Source organism: Chenopodium album, chromosome 22 (genome assembly GCF_948465745.1).
Source record: "Chenopodium album chromosome 22, dcCheAlbu1.1, whole genome shotgun sequence".
Lineage (NCBI taxonomy): Eukaryota > Viridiplantae > Streptophyta > Magnoliopsida > Caryophyllales > Amaranthaceae > Chenopodium > Chenopodium album.
Window position 1 is genome coordinate 3,871,037 of NC_137855.1, and position 21,922 is coordinate 3,892,958.

At 34.7% G+C, this 21,922-nt stretch overlaps 3 protein-coding genes across 3 annotated transcripts; all 3 read right to left on the reverse strand.

The window, feature by feature from the left end:
• Positions 1–1,046: 1,046 nt before the first annotated feature.
• LOC145606046 (uncharacterized) lies at positions 1,047–4,507 on the reverse strand. Its single transcript, XM_081662107.1, has 2 exons — positions 4,252–4,507; positions 1,047–1,928 (listed from the first exon to the last, which is right to left on the reverse strand). Exons 1-2 carry the CDS (start codon positions 4,325–4,327, stop codon positions 1,273–1,275), a joined length of 732 nt encoding a protein of 243 aa, XP_081518233.1. The 5' UTR covers positions 4,328–4,507; the 3' UTR covers positions 1,047–1,272.
• Positions 4,508–5,389: 882 nt separating this feature from the next.
• On the reverse strand, positions 5,390–8,444 carry LOC145605629 (uncharacterized). The gene is made up of 2 exons (XM_081661700.1): positions 6,057–8,444; positions 5,390–5,793 (listed from the first exon to the last, which is right to left on the reverse strand). The coding sequence occupies exon 1, from the start codon at positions 8,274–8,276 to the stop codon at positions 6,417–6,419; it is 1,860 nt and encodes a 619-aa protein (XP_081517826.1). The 5' UTR covers positions 8,277–8,444; the 3' UTR covers positions 5,390–5,793; positions 6,057–6,416.
• Positions 8,445–12,375: 3,931 nt separating this feature from the next.
• On the reverse strand, positions 12,376–16,880 carry LOC145606245 (uncharacterized). The gene is made up of 3 exons (XM_081662279.1): positions 14,802–16,880; positions 13,654–14,118; positions 12,376–13,521 (listed from the first exon to the last, which is right to left on the reverse strand). Exons 1-3 carry the CDS (start codon positions 16,878–16,880, stop codon positions 12,376–12,378), a joined length of 3,690 nt encoding a protein of 1,229 aa, XP_081518405.1.
• Positions 16,881–21,922: the final 5,042 nt, after the last annotated feature.

The window sequence follows — 21,922 nt, forward strand, 5'->3', positions numbered from 1 at the left end:
AATGTCTTCTCTCTCCCATTAATATAAACAGTACATTATATCCACGTATAGCCTAAATTTGAATATTTATATAACTATTGAGCAATACACCCCTAAGAACAGGAATTAAGCATTTTTTTGTTCCAAAAAAAATCTCTGTAGAAAGATGGAGTTACTATACAATTATACACCCCTTCAAAAAAAAAAAAAAAAAAAAAAAAAAAAAAAAAAAAAAAAAACTATACAATTATACATGATGGGGTGAAAGTGAAACATATCTGGCCTTCCAAATTTAGCAAGGGCAAAGTGCAACTGGACATATTGGTCACTTTCTGGTGCGACTACTCGACTATGCCCCATTGATTTAGACATTTGACTTAACTACCATTGTTTTGTTATCGACTTTTAGAATATAGAGTGAAAAAATTGAATGAACTGAGCCTAAACTAGATTTGATATACGAAGTATGAAGTACGTGTATATTATAAAGGTATGTTAAGGGATGTTTTCATATTTAGAGGCACTTAAAAAGATTAATTAATTATACTTTATATTGCGTATGAATAATACCAAAACTCCATAAAAGGTTCTAGTCAGACCGTTTATCCAAGAATTTTCAATAAATTGTCAACTCATATTTCGGAAACAAATATATTGTGCAATGAGTAACAGCAGACACTAAAATCTTTGAGAAATGACAATTATCACTATGTTTATAATTAAAAAAAAAAAAAATGATTGCTGTCTTCAAATTTCAATTATTAAAAGTTTTAGATTTTTTTTTTTTTTTTTTTTTTTTTTTTTTTTTTTTTTTTGAAAGAGAAAGCTTTAAATACATTTTGTTTATACATATATTTCACTTTTTTAGTTTTTTTATCTTTATTTTTCTGTTTCTGGATCTTAAAAAAGGTTAAATTCTGAATCTTTAACTCTATAGTATAGAAAAGGATCCAACTTCACCTTAAAAATTCCAATTGCAAATTTTCCATAACCTTCATATTATCACATTTCCAGGTCTTTGGCTATTGTTTTTAATGGCTGTTAGAGTAACAGAGTTGCACATCCAGTTGTTTCAGTAACTACTGATCACAGAGTAGTATAATACTTAATGAATTTACAATATTTTTTTCCAGCAAGTGATATCTTATATTTGGTATTAATATTCTATCTATCTACCATTGACACAAAATGCAAGCAAAAGAATCGTATTACAATGGCTTCAAGTTCCAGCTCTGCATCTCTGCTAAGATAATCTTGATCAGGTAAAAGCCAGACAGTTAAATTACGTGAATCCTACAATTCTTCAGATACATATTCTTGATATTCATAACCTTCTTGAGATTCATAAACGTCTTGAGATGCATAAACGTCTTGAGATTCATAAATTTCACTTACCTCGCTTTGACTGAACTGAAGCATGTAGTTGACACCATTCACCACATCGTAGACCATTAACCCTATTCTTCCACCAACCCAACTTCCCACTTGGCTTCCAACGAGGTAGCCAAACCTCCCAAACCTCTGTTCCCCAAGGAATCCTACAGAGTAGGTCCCAACCAAGGTCCCGCCTGCCCTGAGAAAGCCCTCTGTCATTGTACCTCCAAAGTAAATGGCTTCAAAGAAGTCCCACCCACTAGATATGATTGGTCCTGTGATCCTCCTAGCCTGTCGGGACGCCAATTTAGCAGCCTTTTTTCCTTCTTTGGCGGCTTGATTAGCCGCATCTTTGGCTTGCAATCCCTGTGACATTGCATCACTCAGTGTACTCTCAATTGCTCGGCTCCTGGCTAACTCAACATGAGCAGATTGAAAACTGTTGACGTAGAGTTTCACACCCTCCTTAACTGAGCATGCTAACGAACCTGATCCCAAATCAAAACAGTTCAGGAAAGTAAATTGCCCACTCTTGGATGCTGCTTCTTCCCCCACCAGCTTCCTGCTTTTTTCAGCTGCAAAGTGCAAGAGTGATTTATGATGTTCTTGACAGAAGGATATGCAAATAAGAAATGATGATCCATCTAAAACAATTAAATGACCAAATCGTACTACAAGGATATTAGCAATCTGCAGTAAAAACCGAAAAAATGCCAACTATAATGACGGATTTGCACTTCTTCAAAACATGCATCCCAGTCATCACAACTTCAATTTCAGAATTAAAACAGCCAAGCAACACACCTTATGAAAAATATGGTAGAAAGCAAATGCCTAGGGACTGTCCTCAGAGGATCATAGAGCAAACTAATCTTCACACTTCTTAGTAATACTCCAGATTCTTTTTTTTTTTTTTTTTTTTTGGGTGGGGAGGAACAGAAATGACACACATAAAAAGCAGTTTCAAATTTGTCAAAGCTCAGTGATACTAGAGCAATAGAGCCAAGGGACGTTGTGACGGTCATATTTATAAGGCCTCTCTTGAATTTCAAAGATAGCTACAATTTTCCATAAATTTCTGTTCAGTAACTTCTTAAGGTTTCGGTAACCTGCCAGTTATTCCTGATTTTGAGCAGCTAATAATTTAATCTGAGATTTAACTGAATCTACTCTTCAGTATTCACCGCCATACTCTTTTTTCAATAATCAAACAATGGAGTCAGAAAATGTGGTAAGTTGACGAATAATTGATCCCAGCAGAGATGCTTGAGAAGTTGAAAGAAATGCTACAACTGTAACCAGCCAAAAAACATGAATATAGTTTCTAACATTCAGCGCAAAGATACATTCTTGACAACCTTACAGGACCCGACCTCTCATACCTTGTTCCCAAAAGGTACCAAACTAGCAACAGAAACTTAATTTGCGAAAGATTCTTATTTATGTCCAAAATAATGAACCAAAGTCGCAAAAGCTAATTAGAAAGTTAGCTGCACTGCTTCTTGGTCGTTAACTCAATAAAGCTCTTGCCCTTGCTCCTTGTGTTGGTTCTTACTCTGCTGTTACTATATATTACGATCACATTATTTGGCTACATAAAACGGCTTTTCGTATAATCTTGACTAACAAGGAATAAAGCTGTCCAGATCAGAAACTTCCTAGACTGTCAATTCATAGAATAAATACTGGTTTGATTCGCATGGTAGTGGTATACCTTAACAAATTACTGTAGCAACTCACAGCTAGTTAGCAACGCATATATCCCCCTTCATTCTCCTTTCCCTGCCTATCTTGGAGCCAAGACCACAGAAATTCACGATCCTATATCCTCATATCCCTCTCTTCAGATCCCCCACATCCTTTCCTCTTTTATCCTACCTTCCATCTCTTCCTCTTTCTCAGTATCCCTCTCCCTCCTTTATTTATCACTCATGTAACATGCACATAAGTAAATATGCTAGACACACAACTGCCTCCAACAGTACTCTTATGAAGTTATGAGTATATGAGTGCTCTGCAATTTATGATCACGATTAAGTCCTTCACATTCATAAAAACCTCATCTATTAAAGTCCAAGAATAATGGTTTGATATAAAGCTCAATTTTGGTTGATTAAAAAGACCATTAAGAGTCATTAGATCTTGAAATTTGTTTTTGGAATTCATAAATATATTAATTTCGGTTCAAACTTTTCTATTTTATAAGCTTTGTATTTTAATGTTTTCATAAGATACTTCTACTTGCATCTAAATTTATCACGACTAAACGAGCTAGTATAATCAAACAATTTTTTTTTTTGGTGCTAGATTATAACCAAACAAGTGATTAAGAGCAAACCTAGCTATAGGAGTAAAGGACTAAACCCTATTTGATACATACACCGAGCTCAAATATACTAATTACTAAACTAAAACTAATCAATGCTCCAACAAGTTATCAAGCTCTGATTTAAACGCAATCTCGAGTTTAAAGCCACACAACTAAGTTCAATAAGCTTGAACAGAGCATAATAATACACAACTCGACTCGACTCGTCTCACTTACACCCCTAAATTTCATGTAACAACCCCCTTACAAATATTTGTATGATCTATTCCTATTTTCCATTTTATCATCACAAGAACCGTAAGAGCCCTTAATCAAATTCATTCCAAAGCCACTCAGATTCAAGCTATTCTAATAATATTATCATTATATAATATTTAACAATCATTAAACCTAATCTATTGAACCTTCCCTCCAATCAGATCAAATTAATTAAATAATACAATTATGAAATCGCCCGCAATAACCCAGTCAAGATTTAATCATATAATCAATAAAATAAAGCAAATTTTATACAAACAAAATTTATATAAACAAAACAAAAAAGGGAAAATTATAAGCAGAAATTATACCTGCAATGCTGAGAACGATGATTCCAGCAATGAAGAGAAGAAGCTGAATTCTCTTCTTATTCAAATCAAAATCCATGGATGAACCCTTTTATCTCAGAATTCCATCAAACAATTTAATAACTTTATTTGCTGTTTAATTAATTGCAGATTATATTCGGAAAAAGGGTAAAAATTAAATGAATTAACTTACTAATGAAGGAAGAATTTGCTCATCAAATAGAGAATAAACGCGGAAGGTTGTAAAGCGTAGCCTAATCAGTGGGAATGAATGCTTGACCACTGACCAAAGACTCGTCGTTTGTTATCCGTGGATGTTCAAGGTCGATACTAAACGACGCGTACAGGAGCAGTCTCCAAATTTCATTTAATTTATAATAATTAAAATTAAAAAAATAAATCCTTTATATTTTCTCGGAAGGTGAAAGTTATCAATTGTCCACTCAATCACTCATTCTCCTAATCTAATTGTAATTTAATGAGTTACATCACTTGCATCTGATTACATGTTATTTTAATATAAATTTCGCTTAATAATCAAATACGGAGTATTAAGTATTATAATAAGCCTTGATACACTCTCTATTCTCTATGTATTCATTTGTTTTTATTGGATTTGCTCGAGTATAATTGGAAGAGTAATATGAGTATTATTTAGGTACATCTCAAAATAAAAATATACTTTAGTTTATTGATGTAAGGTAGATAAAATATACAAGTTGGTAACAAATTAGGCTAAGGTAAATTGACATTCTGTGATAGTATTTTCAGAATATGATGAAGATACAATAAGATTAATTTGGTTGTTAACAAGGTATCAACTCAAGGGCTCAACAAGGTAAATATTTTAATCAATTTTTAATGACTTGCATCAGTTACATCCCAAAAATCCAGCTATTGGACGTGCAAATAATACTTATCTTAAATCCACCAACATATGCAGCAACTTATATTTGAGATACAAGGTAGCTAAAACGCGGCACATTTGGATGACTTTCCAAGCCATCACCAAGCTCTAGCCGCCTCTAGCAATTACAATATGTTCAATGTTGCTAGGGATCAGCTCAATTATGAGATCATCAGTCAATTTAGATTTTACCTCTACTTAAAATAAAATTTCAATGAATACTCAATATAGATACCAAACTTGAGATTTACTAAATTCTCATTTCTGATCAATAGTATTTTGCTTGCTGTACAATTCACTCCATATCATATTCAAAGGGGAAGACGGTCTATGAATTCATTGATGTCACAAAGAAAACTCATACATGCATCTAGTTAGTACCACAGAATAAAAACTTCACGACAATGAGGTTTTCCTCCATAGTTGATGAAATCTTATTTTCATACTGGATGACCTAACCTGACAAAATTATAGATGTAAAGGTGCAAGATGATACTTCTAGCCGTTCTAACTAATAACCCATCAGCATTTTAGCAGTCCTCAGCACTGCTTGAGCATTTTTAACAAGCTCGGCAAACCCTATTGGAGCACAACTCTGGGTATGAAGACTTGATCCAGTTGACTGTACTTCACCGAACCTGAATAAGTGATAATCAGCATCTATTCTAGTTATTAAGACAATAATCACTGCACCAGATTCAACAATAATTGCATGCATCACACTGGAATCGAGTTTGAATAAACACATTATACATATTCAACAATAGAAGAAAATCCAGTTATTGTATAATTCCCCTCATTCCAAATTGTAAGCATGGCTCAAAAGAGACAATGGCGTCTAGCACCAATAATTAATTTAAAATGATATACACTAGGAACAAGAGCAAAAGGCTGATTGTACCTCTGTAACCCAGTACGATAAGAGGATTGATCTCCAGATTAAGAACCTGTCTGTTAAATAGCAAAACTTCACCCATCAGCTTCTTTCAGCCAGCCTGCCACCAATATTATAGTTGAAGTAATTCTCAATCAAGAGAGTGATAACAGAACCTACAAGTCAGTGACATAATCCAGGGTCCAATAACAAGACGGTGGGGGATCCGGGGCCAATGTAATCTTCTTCTTCTCTGCCCCTCTGCCAACGGGTGAGTTTCTGTTCAAGAGGGAAACTCGGCAGCCAAAGTTTAGCAAGTAGCATCTAATATCATCAACTGCTAACAAATAGGGATATCAAAACACAAGCAATAACCCCCTTGCCTGATTAAGGCACGGAAGATTGGTAAAGGTGTCCATCAATATCAGGAGAAAATCCTTTCTCCATCATTTCCTCCTTGATTATATCATAGGTGATCCGGTTAGGGACCAAACCCTTCCCCAACATCTCATTAAGAAGCTTGTTTGCTTCTTGTAGCTTGCCTTTGCTACAAAGACCCTTTATCAAGAGATTATATGTCACAACATTTGCTCTCTTACCAGCTTTATCCATTCTCAATCTCATATTCATGGCATCCCTGAGATTTCCTTTAGCACAGTAGCCATCAATTAAGGTATTATATGTCACATGAGTTGGAGTCAAACCCATCTCTAACATTTGATCCAGTAGCTTAGCTGCGTTTCTTGTATTGCCTTTCTGGCAAAGAGCACCTATCCTTATGTTATATGTCACGGTATCAGCTTGGAGCCCAACACTTTTCATTTCTTTTAAGATATCATCAGCCGCTCCAAAATCCTCGTTTTTATAAAAGCCACCAATCAAGCAATTATAAGTTGAGATATTTGGGGAAATGTTCCGCTCCAACATTAAATTCAGCAATGCAACCGCTTCATCCATCATCCCAGCCTTGCAATAAGCATCAATCAAAGTATTGAAAGTCACAGCACTAGGAGTTACACCAATTCTATCAGCGTCTTTCAGCAGCTCCCTAGCTTCTTTGACCATCCCCTTCTTAGCATAGCCATTGATGAGGATATTATAAGTTATGATATTTGGCTTCAAAGCTTGAAGAGACATATCATTTCTTAATTCTAAAGCTTCATCAATTTTCCCATCACCACAAAACCCCCTAATTAATGTGTTGTATGTGACAACATTAGGTTTCAATCCTTGACATTTCATTTCTTTATAAACCTTCAAAGCAGAGGGCAAGTTTTGATCCTTACAGAATCCATCAATAAGAGTATTGTAGGTGATCTCATTCGGACTGATGTTCATTGACACCATTTCTTTCAAAAAGACATCTGCTTTATACATCTTTCCAACCCTTGCCATCTTGCAATACCCATCAATAAGAGTATTATAAGTGACAACCGACGGAGATAGACCCCATAATTTGATATCCTCCAAAAGATCATTTGCCCTTTGCAGCTGACCAACTTTACAAAACCCATTAATGACTGTGTTAAACGTCGTAATATCAAGCTTAACCCCCCTCCTAATCATCTCCTTGAACACATACTCCATAACTTTTGTCTCCCTTTCATCAACCAAAGCACTTAACAATGGGTTACACGATAAAACAGATAACCTAAACCCATAATCCCAAGCTCTTCTAACCGCCTCAACTGCCAAACCCACCTTCAGATTCTTCACACATGTCTGAACCAGCATATCAACAATCACCGAATTAATCCCATAAAAGTCAGCAAACTTCGTCGAAAGAATATGAAACACCTCCGAATTCGAGTACTCCCCTTTCTTCACAAACCCATTCAACAATTTCCTAATCTCCCCATACAATTTCTCCCTAGCTAACATATGAAAAACCTCTAAATACATCTTAGTGTCATGTGAAACACAGTATTCATGTTCCATCTCCAACCATTTGAAATACTGAAGAATCAATCGTGGGTCAGACTTAGAATCAATCAATTGTTGCAGAATTTCATTAGGATTTGATGTACTTAGGTAAGTCCTTTTCAACTCCCTCCAATGCTGCTTAGCTATGAGCTCAGAAATCGCAGAAATTGGGTTTAAATTTTCTGGGGTTTCATTAATTTGAGTAGAATTTGAAGTACTAAACAATCTTACATGAAAATGAAGAGATATGATGGAATAAAAGGGAATATTGTAGTGGCGATTAACTGCTTTTAGACATCGAAAAAATGGGGAAATTGCATACATTTCAGCATTCAGCGAATGGAATTCAAGTAGATAGAGAGATACAGAGGTTACCGGTGATCAGTGCGGTGGGCAGTGAGAATTGGGTCCCGGCTATTTCGTGTCTCTGTTGTGTGAATCGCCGGCGCAGGCAAATGGAAGGGGTTTGGGTAGCTAACTTGCAACTGTAACTTGTAAGCATGTAAAGTGAAGATGTTAGATTTGAAAATGCATTTTATTAGCATGATTACTTTCTATTAGGGGTGAGCAAAACTTCCGGGTACCCGGAATTAGAATCGGAACCGGTTACTACTCGATTAGGAATCGGCGGGTCCGAAACCGATATTGGACCCGGTGGTTCCAATTCTGGGTGATAAATTAAGGACCCGATTATAACCAATTTCAATTCCAATTCTGAACTTTTTGGAACCAGAACCGGTTGGCTACCCGGTTACCCAATCTATGCTAAATTAAATAAATTATAAATAATAAGAATATGTTGAATTTAACTAATTTGTAACATAAAAAAGTATTATTGATACCTAACATAAATACAAATAGCTTAATGCATGTATAAATATAAGTATTAAACGCTAAAAATGAACCTAACTAATATAAGAATTATAATTTGTATTATTTTGTAACAATTACTGTAACACCCCCAAATTACTCTCCAATAATAATGATATTAATATAATTAAGAGAGTAGTTTAGGAGCATTACCGCCACGTGATAACGTAAGGCTTTTAAAAACAGAGACTTGCAACGGAAGAAATACATCTTAGCTTTCATTAATTAATTGAAAATAGAAATAGTTTTTGAAACATAAATCTTCATGATACTCGTACTAATTCATAACAGTGAATCTAGACTAAGTGATTTTGCCCTTCGTCCCCGATGCAACATTTAGCTCACGTTGACTCGTCGCCATCACCTATCTACTCATCATAAATGATAAGTAGGGCCAAGCCAAAACAAAAGAGAAATACGCGTTAGCAAAATGCTAAGTACATATAAGTGCTAAATACGTAAATTAATTTAGTTGATTAACATTTTCTTTCGAAATATATAATTCTCATGAAAACATGGTTATTCAAACTTTCCATAGACAAGATTTCATATTTTGGAAAACATCCAAAATTTACAATTCTCTAAAGTATTTTCCAATAAAGGTTGGATAATCAACCATTTCATAAACAATTTTCCCAACCTAAGTGTGCACACCCCTCAAGCTAGTAACTCATTTACATAGTCTATACTCAAGGAAAGACTAGATCATACAAAGCTCATAGTCTTATCATTTATCTCCGCATAGTGGGAGTCAAGAAAATCCAATAAACATCTTTGATAAATCAATCTTCCAATTCCCATATATGGGATGATTAAAATGATAACATTTCCTTTTTAAACAATTTAGTAAACCAAGTAAGTTTACAACCAAGCTTATAAAGCATTTAAATATCAAACAATCGTTTTTATTAAAACAAGCTTACACGATTTATTTTATAAACATTCATAAATCATTGGTAAACATTCAAACATAGTTCATCATTCAAAACATAAAACACATTTATGAATAAAATCACATAGTTAAAGATCTAGCCACGAATACGTACCTTGATCTTTTCACACAAGTACGAAACTCCTAATTACGATCTTGAAATTCCCCCTACAATAACCAATAACTCTTATTCAATAACTCTTCAACAATAAACCCAAAGACATAGAGCACAAACTCTAATCTAGTTGTGCATGAACAACTTAAATATTAATTACGTCCTTTTTATAAAATTAATACTTTTATAAATAAATCTTTAGTAATAATCAATAATAACAATAATAATAATAATAGTAATAATAATAGTAATAGTAGTAGTAGTAGTAGTAGTAGTAGTAGTAGTAGTAGTAATAATAATAATAATAAGTAAGAAGTAGTAGTAGTAGTGCATAGTAGCATATAAGTAATAATAATAAGTAAAGAAAATAATAATTGTTTACAATCAATTAGCCCAAAATAGAAGTGTTTAGGAGAAGGCCCACTTACTTTTAATTAGTTTTGGTGGGTTTTGTATCAAATAAACTAGTTAGTGACCCGGGCAATGCCCCGGGCTTGTTTCTCTTCTTCATATTCAATTACATGACAAATAATTACATGCATTATATGATTATATCGTTTTTTTTTTTAAAAAAGATGTAATATCATTTTCAAATTGGATGCACAAATGAATCATCAAACCAATATTCAACCCCTGAGCATAAATAGTGAATAATAAAAAAAAATACACGCACTAACTTTTGAGTGAATTATATATAAAGAAAATCAACCAATGGAATCTCGTATTAATATATAGCAAATCCTACATATTACACAATCACCAAACCAAAATGCTACTTATAGCAAATCCTACATATTACACCATCATCAGGCCATAATTAATTTAGGGTGATTTATTAAATGTGTAAAAAATATGAGTTAAGTATGCAAAATATATCCATTGCATGCCATGTAAGGTAGAGTAAACATATACTCACCTAACACAATACTGACCCAGTAATAAAATGTTTCTCCAAGAGGTTTAGAATGTTTAGTGTATCATTTCCTTGGATAGTTAATTTATAGGGATAAATATATTGAATACATATTAGTTACATATATTACAAATTAAATGGGTCAAAGCAATTTAAAAATATTTTAATTATTCAATTATGACAAAACTAATTATTAATAATGGCTAGTCTATTGATTTGCAAGTAACATCTTCTCTTTCTTTTAAGTTGAAATCAATATTTCAATTGATCATTATTCTAAGGTGTAAACTAAATCAAGCATATTTAACCACAATAGCAAAAGTGACGTGGCAAAAATTTAAAGTGACGTGGCAAAATAACAAAAAAGAAAGAACAAATGGCAAAATGACACTCCTTGTCTTGGAGTTTTAATAATAATATAGATGAACTAATTAAAAGACCAAACTAATCATTATTTTTTTTTTGGTTTTGGTTTGTTTGTATAGGAACTACGAAGGAGGTGTTGTGGGTTGGTGGTGTGGCTGGCTGGGCAGCAGGGGCGGCGGTGGTACGCCGGCGAGGTGGTGGTGGTGCGGCTGGTGGCTCGCGGCCAGGTGGTGGTGGTGTGGTCGGTGGTGGCGCGGAGGAGAGAGAAAGAGGAAAAAAAATGGGTTTTGGGTATTTCAATTTGCTGAAAATTTGGGAGTATACTTTGCTAATGAATTTGTTCAAGATCCTTGCTCTATTTATAGGGAAAATTAGGGATTAAAATAAGATTAAAGGTTGTAACTTTAATTTGCAATTGGTTGTTTTGGAGGTGAAACTTTGAATTGCAATTGGTTAATTTGGAGGTGAAATCTAATGGTTGGGAGCAAGTTTGATAATGGTGATGGAGTAGATGAGTTACATGTGGAGGGTGAGGGTGAATGTAGTCAGAAATTATAGTTGGGAGAGGTGTTAGTTGGAAAAAGCTAACTTGATAAAGCTTTCATGGAGGAATGGAGAAGATGAACGTAGTTTGTGGTGATTGGGGATGAAATTTTATTTTCTTTTTCCTTTTTTTTTTGGCTAAAATTATGAGTTGGGTTGTAAATATCAATTGGGCTTAAGTAGTCATATGGGTTAGAATAAATGGCTTACTTGCCCAAACTATGTTCATGAAATAAGGCTCATATTTAAAATGATAATTTTATAATTAGAGTTTAGGAAATTATGTACAATTTCTTATTAAAAATCCACTTGAAAGTTGTAATATGTTTATAGGAAAAATTAATAATTTAATAATCTAAGCATCTTAAGAAAATATTTTATAAGCGTATAGGAAAATTATTCGTCCATTTTTATAAACGGGATTATAAGATCCGAAATAAGACATACTTATGCTTAATAATTATAATTAATAATAATTAAATTGGTTTAAAAATTAGGGGTATTACAGTCTACCCCCCTTAAAAGAAGTTTCGACCTCGAAACTCTTGATTAAAAATTTGTATAACGACTTAAATTAATTCAAATTGACTCATGCACAACCTAAAATGGGCTAATAAACAACTTAAAACTACATAAAGAGCAAAAAGCGCGAAACTCTATCGCATTCTACCCCCCTTAAAAGGAGTTACGCCCCCGTAACTCGACTACTAACCTCGGGAAATAACTCAGGGTACCTCTTCCTCATGTCGGCTTCTGCTTCCCAAGTAGCTTCTTCCATCTTATGATTTGACCATAATACCTTGACTATTTTAATATCTTTGTTTCTTGTGCTCCTCACCTTGCTATCTAAAATCTTTACAGGCCTTTCCTCGTAGGTCAAGTTTTCATCCATTTCAATGGTTTCGGGTTGTAAGACGTGTGAAATATCTGGTATGTACTTCCGGATTTGGCTTACGTGGAATACATTGTGGACTCTTTCTAACTCATTAGGCAATTCCAACTTGTAAGCTACCCTTCCTATCTTTTGGATGATTTTGCATGGGCCAATGTATTTAGGGCTTAATTTCCCTTTTTTCCCGAACCTCATTACGCCCTTCATTGGAGATATCTTTAACAAGACTTTCTCACCTACTTCATATTCCACATCTCTCCTTTTCAAGTCTGCATAACTCTTCTGGCGATCTTGTGCAGCCTTGATTTTCTCTCGGATCATTTTTACTTGTTTTACTGTTTCCTCGATCAATTCTGGCCCAAGCACAACAGTTTCACTTATATCATTCCAACATATGGGGCTCCTACATTTTCGCCCATACAATGCTTCAAATGGTGCCATCCCAATACTCGCATGATGACTGTTGTTATAAGAGAACTCTATTAAGTCCAAATGATCTTCCCAAGAGCCTTGGTACTCCATTACACATGATCTCAACATGTCCTCCAAGGTTTGTATCGTCCTCTCCGTCTGACCATCAGTTGCAGGGTAAAATGCGGTGCTCATCAACAAATTAGTCCCCATCGCCTTTTGCAAACCTTGCCAGAAGTTAGACAGAAACCTCGAATCCCTGTCTGAAATAATGTCCTTTGGCACCCCGTGGTACCGAACCACAAACTTCACATACGCTCTCCCCAATTGATCCATCGTCCATGTACTCTTCATTGGGATGAATGTTGCAGACTTAGTTAATCGATCTACTATAACCCAAATCGTATCGTTTCCTGATCTTGTCCTAGGTAACGCTCCCACAAAATCCATAGAGATCGAATCCCACTTCCAGCTAGGCACTTCTAAGGATTGGACCGTCCCTTGCGGTCTCTTATGCTCAATTTTGACCTTTTGACAAGTCAAACATCTAGCCACAAATTCAGCTACTTCTCTCTTCATATTCGGCCACCAAAATGTTTTCTTCATGCCCTTATACAACTTATCCCCTCCGGGATGCATTGAATAAGGAGAATTATGTGCCTCTTCCATTAACCTTTGCTTCAAATCACTTGGAATATGTGGTACACACCATCTTCCTTTAAATCTCATACTCCCATAGTTAGCTATTGAAAAATCCATTATTTGCCCTTCCTCGATCTTTTCTCTAATCCTTTTCAACTTCTCATCCCCTAGTTGGCTATCTCGAATCTCATCATAAATTGATGGCTTGACAGTTAAAGCACATAGCAATTTATCTACTTCTCCTAGCTCCATTACCTCCAAATTCATCTTTTGAAACTCCACACACAATTGATCCGGAAGAATCATTGCATTGACTCCATGACTTGACTTCCTACTCAAAGCATCGGCCACCACGTTAGCCTTTCCTTCATGATACTGGATACCTAAGTCATAATCCTTAATAAACTCCAACCATCGTCTTTGTCTCATGTTCAGCTCCTTTTGAGTGAATATGTACTTCAAACTCTTATGGTCGGTAAAAATCTTACATGTCACCCCATATAAATAGTGTCTCCAAATTTTCAAGGCAAACACAATTGCGGCTAACTCTAAGTCATGGGTGGGGTAATTCACTTCATGGGGCTTTAATTGTCTCGAGGCATAAGCAATTACTTTCCGATTTTGCATCAACACACAACCTAGCCCAAACTTTGATGCATCACTATATACTTCATATTGTTCACTTCCATCTGGTAGGGCTAACACGGGAGCCGTAGTCAACTTTTATTTTAATAACTGAAAGGCTTTCTCACATTCCGGAGTCCACTCATACTTACATTCCTTCTTCATCAAACTCGTCATAGGCCTTGCAATTCTTGAAAAATCTTTAACAAATCTTCTATAATAACCTGCTAACCCAAGAAAACTCCGAACATCCGACACACTCCTCGGGGTTGGCCATTCGCTTACCGCCTTTACCTTTGCTGGGTCAACTGATACCCCTTCCGTGGAAAAAACTCACATTTTGAGAGTTTAGCATACAATTGATGCTCTCTCAAGGTTGACAATACCGCCCTCAAATGATCCTCATGCTCATCTCGATCCTTCGAATACACCAAAATATCATCGATAAACACCACTACAAACTTGTCCAAGTATGGCCTAAAAATTCGGTGCATTAAATCCATGAAAACTGCGGGTGCATTGGTTAACCCAAACGGCATTACAGTGAATTCATAATGACCATAACGAGTTCTAAAAGCACTCTTTGGGATATCTGAGTCTGCTATCCTTAACTGATGATATCCTGACCTCAAATCAATCTTCGAAAATATCCCTGCTCCCTTCAACTGGTCGAACAAGTCATCGATCCTAGGCAGCGGATACTTATTCTTGACTGTCACGTTGTTCAATTCTCGATAATCTATACATAACCTCAAACTTCCATCCTTCTTCTTTACAAACAAAACAGGTGCACCCCATGGTGATGAGCTGGGCCGAATGTATCCCTTTTCCAACAATTCATCTAATTGAGTCTTCAACTCTTTCATCTCTACCGGGGCCATTCTATATGGAGCCTTTGAAATGGGTCCTGTCCCTGGTACTAAATCTATGGTAAATTCAACATCCCTCACAGGTGGCATTCCTGGAATTTCCTCAGGAAAAACATCAAGAAATTCATTTACTATTGGAATATTCTTTCCATCCCCTATATCCCCTTCTTCTATCTCCTGAAAACTACACATATACAGTGGATACCCTTTTGCCACACACTTCTTAAGTTGCAAGGCAGATATGATCTTCAACCCTGATTTTTTCCCTTCCCTTCGGTAAGTTACCCTAACTCTGTTTGGGCCAAACAACGTGACCTTTTGGGCCTCGCAATCGATTTGGGCCTTGTATTTACCCAACCAGTCCATCCCCAAAATGACATCGAGATCTTGTAAGTCAAGCTCAATTAAGTCTGACGGGAATTCCACCTTTGAAATGACAAGTGGTATACCCCGATGCATCTTAGTGCAACCCATTACTTCCCCTGATGGGATAGCAATATCTAAGGAAACAGACACCGGATTTTCTAACTTGAGTTTATCTACTAAAGTTCTAGAAATAAAAGAGTGAGATGCCCCCAAATCAAACAAGACTTTAGTAGATATAGAATAGATAAAGAAAGTGCCAATTACCACATCAGAAGTGTTTGTGGCCTCACGACTATTCATCACAAACACGCGACCTTTAGAAGCAGATCCACCAATGTTACTCGGTCCAGGCTTAGGAGTGAAACCGGGGTTTTGAGTTGGCTTAGGTTGGTTCCTCACATCAGGGGTCTTACCGGACTGCACATCAGAGGCTTTCTTGAAACATTCATACTCACGGTGACCCAGTTTTTGACAATAACGACAACTCACTGGATTCCCTTCACAATCTTTCCCGGGATGGTCTTTCCTACACCTTTTACAAAAATAGGACCTTTTGGGTTTGTCTCCAATCCCTTGATTCCCATTTCCTCTTTCAAAGTCACCCCTATTATACCTCCTTCCATTAAAACCCCCACTGAAATTCCCATTGGTCTTAGGCTTTTTCTCATTCCCATGGAAGCTCCCACTAACCTTCCTTTTCTCACCAGAATAGTTCCCCTCCAACTCTCTTCCCTTAATCCCATAAAGGTGGGCTGCTCTCCCATAAACTTCATCTAAGGTTTCAAAGGTTACTCCCCCCAATTTCCCTTGAAGGGTTAAAGTCAGACCCTGTTCAAATCTTTGGGCTTTAAGGGCTTCAGTTGGTACTACTTCGGGTGCAAACCTCATTAATTCAATGAATTTACTATAATACTCACTTATGGTCATATTCCCCATTCTAAGGTTAGTAAACTCCATACACTTTTGTTTCCTTAAATAGGAAGGATAAAATTTTGCTCTCAAGGCTTCCTTAAGTTCAATCCACCCAAATTCGGGTTTACTCATCAAGTCATTTTTCCTTTGACTCCACCATAAATCAGCTTCTTCTCTAAGGTAATAGACAGCATTGTTAACTCTTAATTCCTCGGGGCAATTGATAGCATCAAAAAGTTTGTCGAATTCTCTTACCCAGTTTTCTAGGCTAGCCGGGTCTACTTGGCCAAGGTAGGTGGGTGGTTTGGCTGCAGCAACTCTTTTGAAAACTTCCCCAAAACTATCTAGATCGTTGTGGGTTTTTCTTTGGTTTGAAACGACATTGGATATGTTTTCAGTTATTTTAGTTAGCCTTTTGATGACCGAGTTCACTTTGGATCTACTTCCTCTCTTGTTTCCTTGCCTTAGCGACATTGTCCTGAATAACGTGGTAATTAAGAACAATGAATTTACAACAAATTATTCATCTGTTCAACAAAGACTCAAAGTTGTGATAACTTTTGTTCACAAAATATCTTGAGTACTAAACGTTATTCAAGCCTAAAATTGTCATTAAAAAGCATCAATATATAGGTAACATCTCGAAATAAATTTATCACAAGTTTCATCATAATTTTCATACAATTATAAGACACAAATCGACAAATACTTGACCACATAATTCACATAAGAGTATAATTCACCTTTCAATCCATTTCCAATTTAGGAATAATTAACGTATAATTTATGAACTTTCGATATACCTTGGAATATAAAAATTCCCAAATAACCATCAATCTTGCTATATTTTGAAATTTTATTTGATCCTTTTACTCTAATATATGTATATATATATATATATATATATATATATATATAGTTTGGACTCATATGCACATAATTCACGTAAGGATTGAAATCATTTTCGAATACGTTTCAAACTTTTTAATTTCGAAAATATGATATAATTATAAGTTGAATAATTGATTCATAATGTGGATTAGTTGGACCAATGAGATCCCAGGTGGGAGAGGTTAGGGTCAACGTCGCCCAGAGCCCATATCCTGTCTAGACAGAGCTCATTGTCAATCCAACAATCCCCACTATTAATCTTTATTCAAATTAAAATAAAAAAATAGTTTTTACTCAAATACTTAGTATGTATTTACATAAAACAATGCGAAACTCTATCCTATATGCCCTTCTTAGGTCTACCCATCAATTTTATTTTCCCATTTTAATCTTTTTAAGACCCGAAAACTGATACCACTTTGTAACACCCCCAAATTACTCTCCAATAATAATGATACTAATATAATTAAGAGAGTAGTTTAGGAGCATTACCGCCACGTGATAACGTAAGGCTTTTAAAAACAGAGACTTGCAACGGAAGAAATACATCTTAGCTTTCATTAATTAATTGAAAATAGAAATAGTTTTTGAAACATAAATCTTCATGATACTCGTACTAATTCATAACAGTGAATCTAGACTAAGTGATTTTGCCCTTCGTCCCCGATGCAACATTTAGCTCACGTTGACTCGTCGCCATCACCTATCTACTCATCATAAATGATAAGTAGGGCCAAGCCAAAACAAAAGAGAAATACGCGTTAGCAAAATGCTAAGTACATATAAGTGCTAAATACGTAAATTAATTTAGTTGATTAACATTTTCTTTCGAAATATATAATTCTCATGAAAACATGGTTATTCAAACTTTCCATAGACAAGATTTCATATTTTGGAAAACATCCAAAATTTACAATTCTCTAAAGTATTTTCCAATAAAGGTTGGATAATCAACCATTTCATAAACAATTTTCCCAACCTAAGTGTGCACACCCCTCAAGCTAGTAACTCATTTACATAGTCTATACTCAAGGAAAGACTAGATCATACAAAGCTCATAGTCTTATCATTTATCTCCGCATAGTGGGAGTCAAGAAAATCCAATAAACATCTTTGATAAATCAATCTTCCAATTCCCATATATGGGATGATTAAAATGATAACATTTCCTTTTTAAACAATTTAGTAAACCAAGTAAGTTTACAACCAAGCTTATAAAGCATTTAAATATCAAACAATCGTTTTTATTAAAACAAGCTTACACGATTTATTTTATAAACATTCATAAATCATTGGTAAACATTCAAACATAGTTCATCATTCAAAACATAAAACACATTTATGAATAAAATCACATAGTTAAAGATCTAGCCACGAATACGTACCTTGATCTTTTCACACAAGTACGAAACTCCTAATTACGATCTTGAAATTCCCCCTACAATAACCAATAACTCTTATTCAATAACTCTTCAACAATAAACCCAAAGACATAGAGCACAAACTCTAATCTAATTGTGCATGAACAACTTAAATATTAATTACGTCCTTTTTATAAAATTAATACTTTTATAAATAAATCTTTAGTAATAATCAATAATAACAATAATAATAATAATAGTAATAATAATAGTAATAGTAGTAGTAGTAGTAGTAGTAGTAGTAGTAGTAGTAATAATAATAATAATAAGTAAGAAGTAGTAGTAGTAGTGCATAGTAGCATATAAGTAATAATAATAAGTAAAGAAAATAATAATTGTTTACAATCAATTAGCCCAAAATAGAAGTGTTTAGGAGAAGGCCCACTTACTTTTAATTAGTTTTGGTGGGTTTTGTATCAAATAAATGAACTAATTAAAAGACCAAACTAATCATTATTTTTTTTTGGTTTTGGTTTGTTTGTATAGGAACTACGAAGGAGGTGTTGTGGGTTGGTGGTGTGGCTGGCTGGGCAGCAAGGGCGGCGGTGGTACGCCGGTGAGGTGGTGGTGGTGCGGCTGGTGGCTCGCGGCCAGGTGGTGGTGGTGTGGTCGGTGGTGGCGCGGAGGAGAGAGAAAGAGGAAAAAAAATGGGTTTTGGGTATTTCAATTTGCTGAAAATTTGGGAGTATACTTTGCTAATGAATTTGTTCAAGATCCTTGCTCTATTTATAGGGAAAATTAGGGATTAAAATAAGATTAAAGGTTGTAACTTTAATTTGCAATTGGTTGTTTTGGAGGTGAAACTTTGAATTGCAATTGGTTAATTTGGAGGTGAAATCTAATGGTTGGGAGCAAGTTTGATAATGGTGATGGAGTAGATGAGTTACATGTGGAGGGTGAGGGTGAATGTAGTCAGAAATTATAGTTGGGAGAGGTGTTAGTTGGAAAAAGCTAACTTGATAAAGCTTTCATGGAGGAATGGAGAAGATGAACGTAGTTTGTGGTGATTGGGGATGAAATTTTATTTTCTTTTTCCTTTTTTTTTTGGCTAAAATTATGAGTTGGGTTGTAAATATCAATTGGGCTTAAGTAGTCATATGGGTTAGAATAAATGGCTTACTTGCCCAAACTATGTTCATGAAATAAGGCTCATATTTAAAATGATAATTTTATAATTAGAGTTTAGGAAATTATGTACAATTTCTTATTAAAAATCCACTTGAAAGTTGTAATATGTTTATAGGAAAAATTAATAATTTAATAATCTAAGCATCTTAAGAAAATATTTTATAAGCGTATAGGAAAATTATTCGTCCATTTTTATAAACGGGATTATAAGATCCGAAATAAGACATACTTATGCTTAATAATTATAATTAATAATAATTAAATTGGTTTAAAAATTAGGGGTATTACAATTACATACATAAGTGGGTACCCGGAATCGGAACCGGTACCCGGTGGTTCCAATTCCAATTCCTAAATTTTAGGACCCGGTTGAACCAATTCCAGTTCCGGTTCCGAATTTTAGGACTCGGTTCCAACCAATTCCAAGTCCGGGTCCTAAAATTTTGACCGTTGCTCACCCCTACTTTCTATCTCCGTTTCATAAGGACTACTCGTAAGTCGTAACATATGTAACTTCACAAAACTTAACACACTTGTCGTCACATTTTTTTCTACGAGAGAAATTTATGAGTATTTGAATTTGTTTTAGCTGTAAATTAAACTTAGATAATCCTTATAATGAGTGTTTACGTATAATCAATCTTTGCTCGTTATCTTGTTATATATTTGCCTCTTATGCAATAACCATAATGAAATAGATAATTATATTTTCCTTAATTGCACGATAATCAAAGAAGTTTGGAACCTCCGTTTAACTAAAAAATGATTAGATCGTATAGTCTCATTTTTTTAATTTATTTGAAACGTTATTATTATACTAAAGAAAACACTCAAAACATTTTAAGGAAATATACTCTTCTCATTTGAAGTATCTAGAAAGAGCGGAATGCTATTAACTTTCACATTGAGACATTTTACATCTTTAAGATTTACAATTGCACATGCATTCAATGGGTAGCTCCAAATAAGTCTTATAGATAACTTTTTTTTTTTTACCCCCCTTCATCTGTTTCTATATCATGAAAAACGTCTCTCAACACTTCTTCAAACTTAAAGTCAACAGTTCAATTTGAACAACTCAGTACGTAGCAACATAAATCACCATTAAAGATAACAATGCAACGCTCATAAAGCCATCTACATTCAACGTCATCACCTACACCAAACTATTTACAACAAAAGCTAATGCTCTTCTTAAAGAAGCCTAATGGCTCTCCAATGTGGCATTCATAACATTCAAATTGAAGGTGACACCTATTAGTCATCAACTTTAGTAAAAACATTTGAGTAGTCCCTTGGCATATTGAGCATATTATCGAATACACTCATCCTCTACTCACTCAATTTCAAAATTGGAGTATTTAGCATATCTATTAAGAGCCAAATCGCACAATAGATTGGATTGCTGGTGTATGCCACTTAATAGTGGTTTTACCCAAATTACTATTATTTCTTTTGATACATTAGAAATTCCCACATAAGAAAGTGATTTTTTTAATGACTAATTTTTGTTTTAGTTTCCTTTCGTTCTCCCATATTAAGCATGCCAGTTATATTTTAGCTCAAAATGTTGCAAGATGGGATGCTAGAGGTTGTAATGAATTTGTATCCCTCGACCATTTTTCCCCAAATTTGACAACTTTAACAGAAATTGACATACTTTAATGAATTCCGCATCTGATATTACAAAAAATAAAATAAAATTATATGCCTTTAAAAAAATTTAACATTTGTTAAATATTTTACCAATAGAAAGATGTTGGAGAGTAAGAGAAGTAAAGAAGTAAAAGTAGTGTAGTAGTATTACTCCGGTTATTTTTTTGCTTGTGTAGTTCACAATAGTGAACTTGCCTTTTATAGGCAAATTTTCTTATTAAAATATTTTGCATGATTGTACTTTGTTACAAATTATTGTACTAGTTTACATGCTCATGTGAACTTCACTTGTAATTTTTCTCAACACTCCCCCTTGAATGTTCACATGAAATGGGGTGTAAGTTGCCTTATTAAAAACCTTGCTAGGTAAAAACCCTATGGATAAAAACCATAGCTAGGGAAAAAGAGTACAACGATATT

Bases quoted from the DNA above. Each gene is read 5' to 3' on its own strand.
- LOC145606046 (XM_081662107.1), bottom strand. From the start codon at position 4,327: ATGGATTTTGATTTGAATAAGAAGAGAATTCAGCTTCTTCTCTTCATT. The intron at 1,929-4,251 runs GTATAATTTCTG...TGCACTTTGCAG, and splicing joins CATCGTTCTCAGCATTGCAG to CTGAAAAAAGCAGGAAGCTG.
- LOC145606245 (XM_081662279.1), bottom strand. From the start codon at position 16,880: ATGTCGCTAAGGCAAGGAAACAAGAGAGGAAGTAGATCCAAAGTGAAC. The intron at 14,119-14,801 runs GTAATGCCGTTT...GTGACATGTAAG, and splicing joins ATGGTCATTATGAATTCACT to ATTTTTACCGACCATAAGAG. The intron at 13,522-13,653 runs GCACATAATTCT...ACTTGTCAAAAG, and splicing joins AGCAAAGGTTAATGGAAGAG to GTCAAAATTGAGCATAAGAG.
- LOC145605629 (XM_081661700.1), bottom strand. From the start codon at position 8,276: ATGTATGCAATTTCCCCATTTTTTCGATGTCTAAAAGCAGTTAATCGC.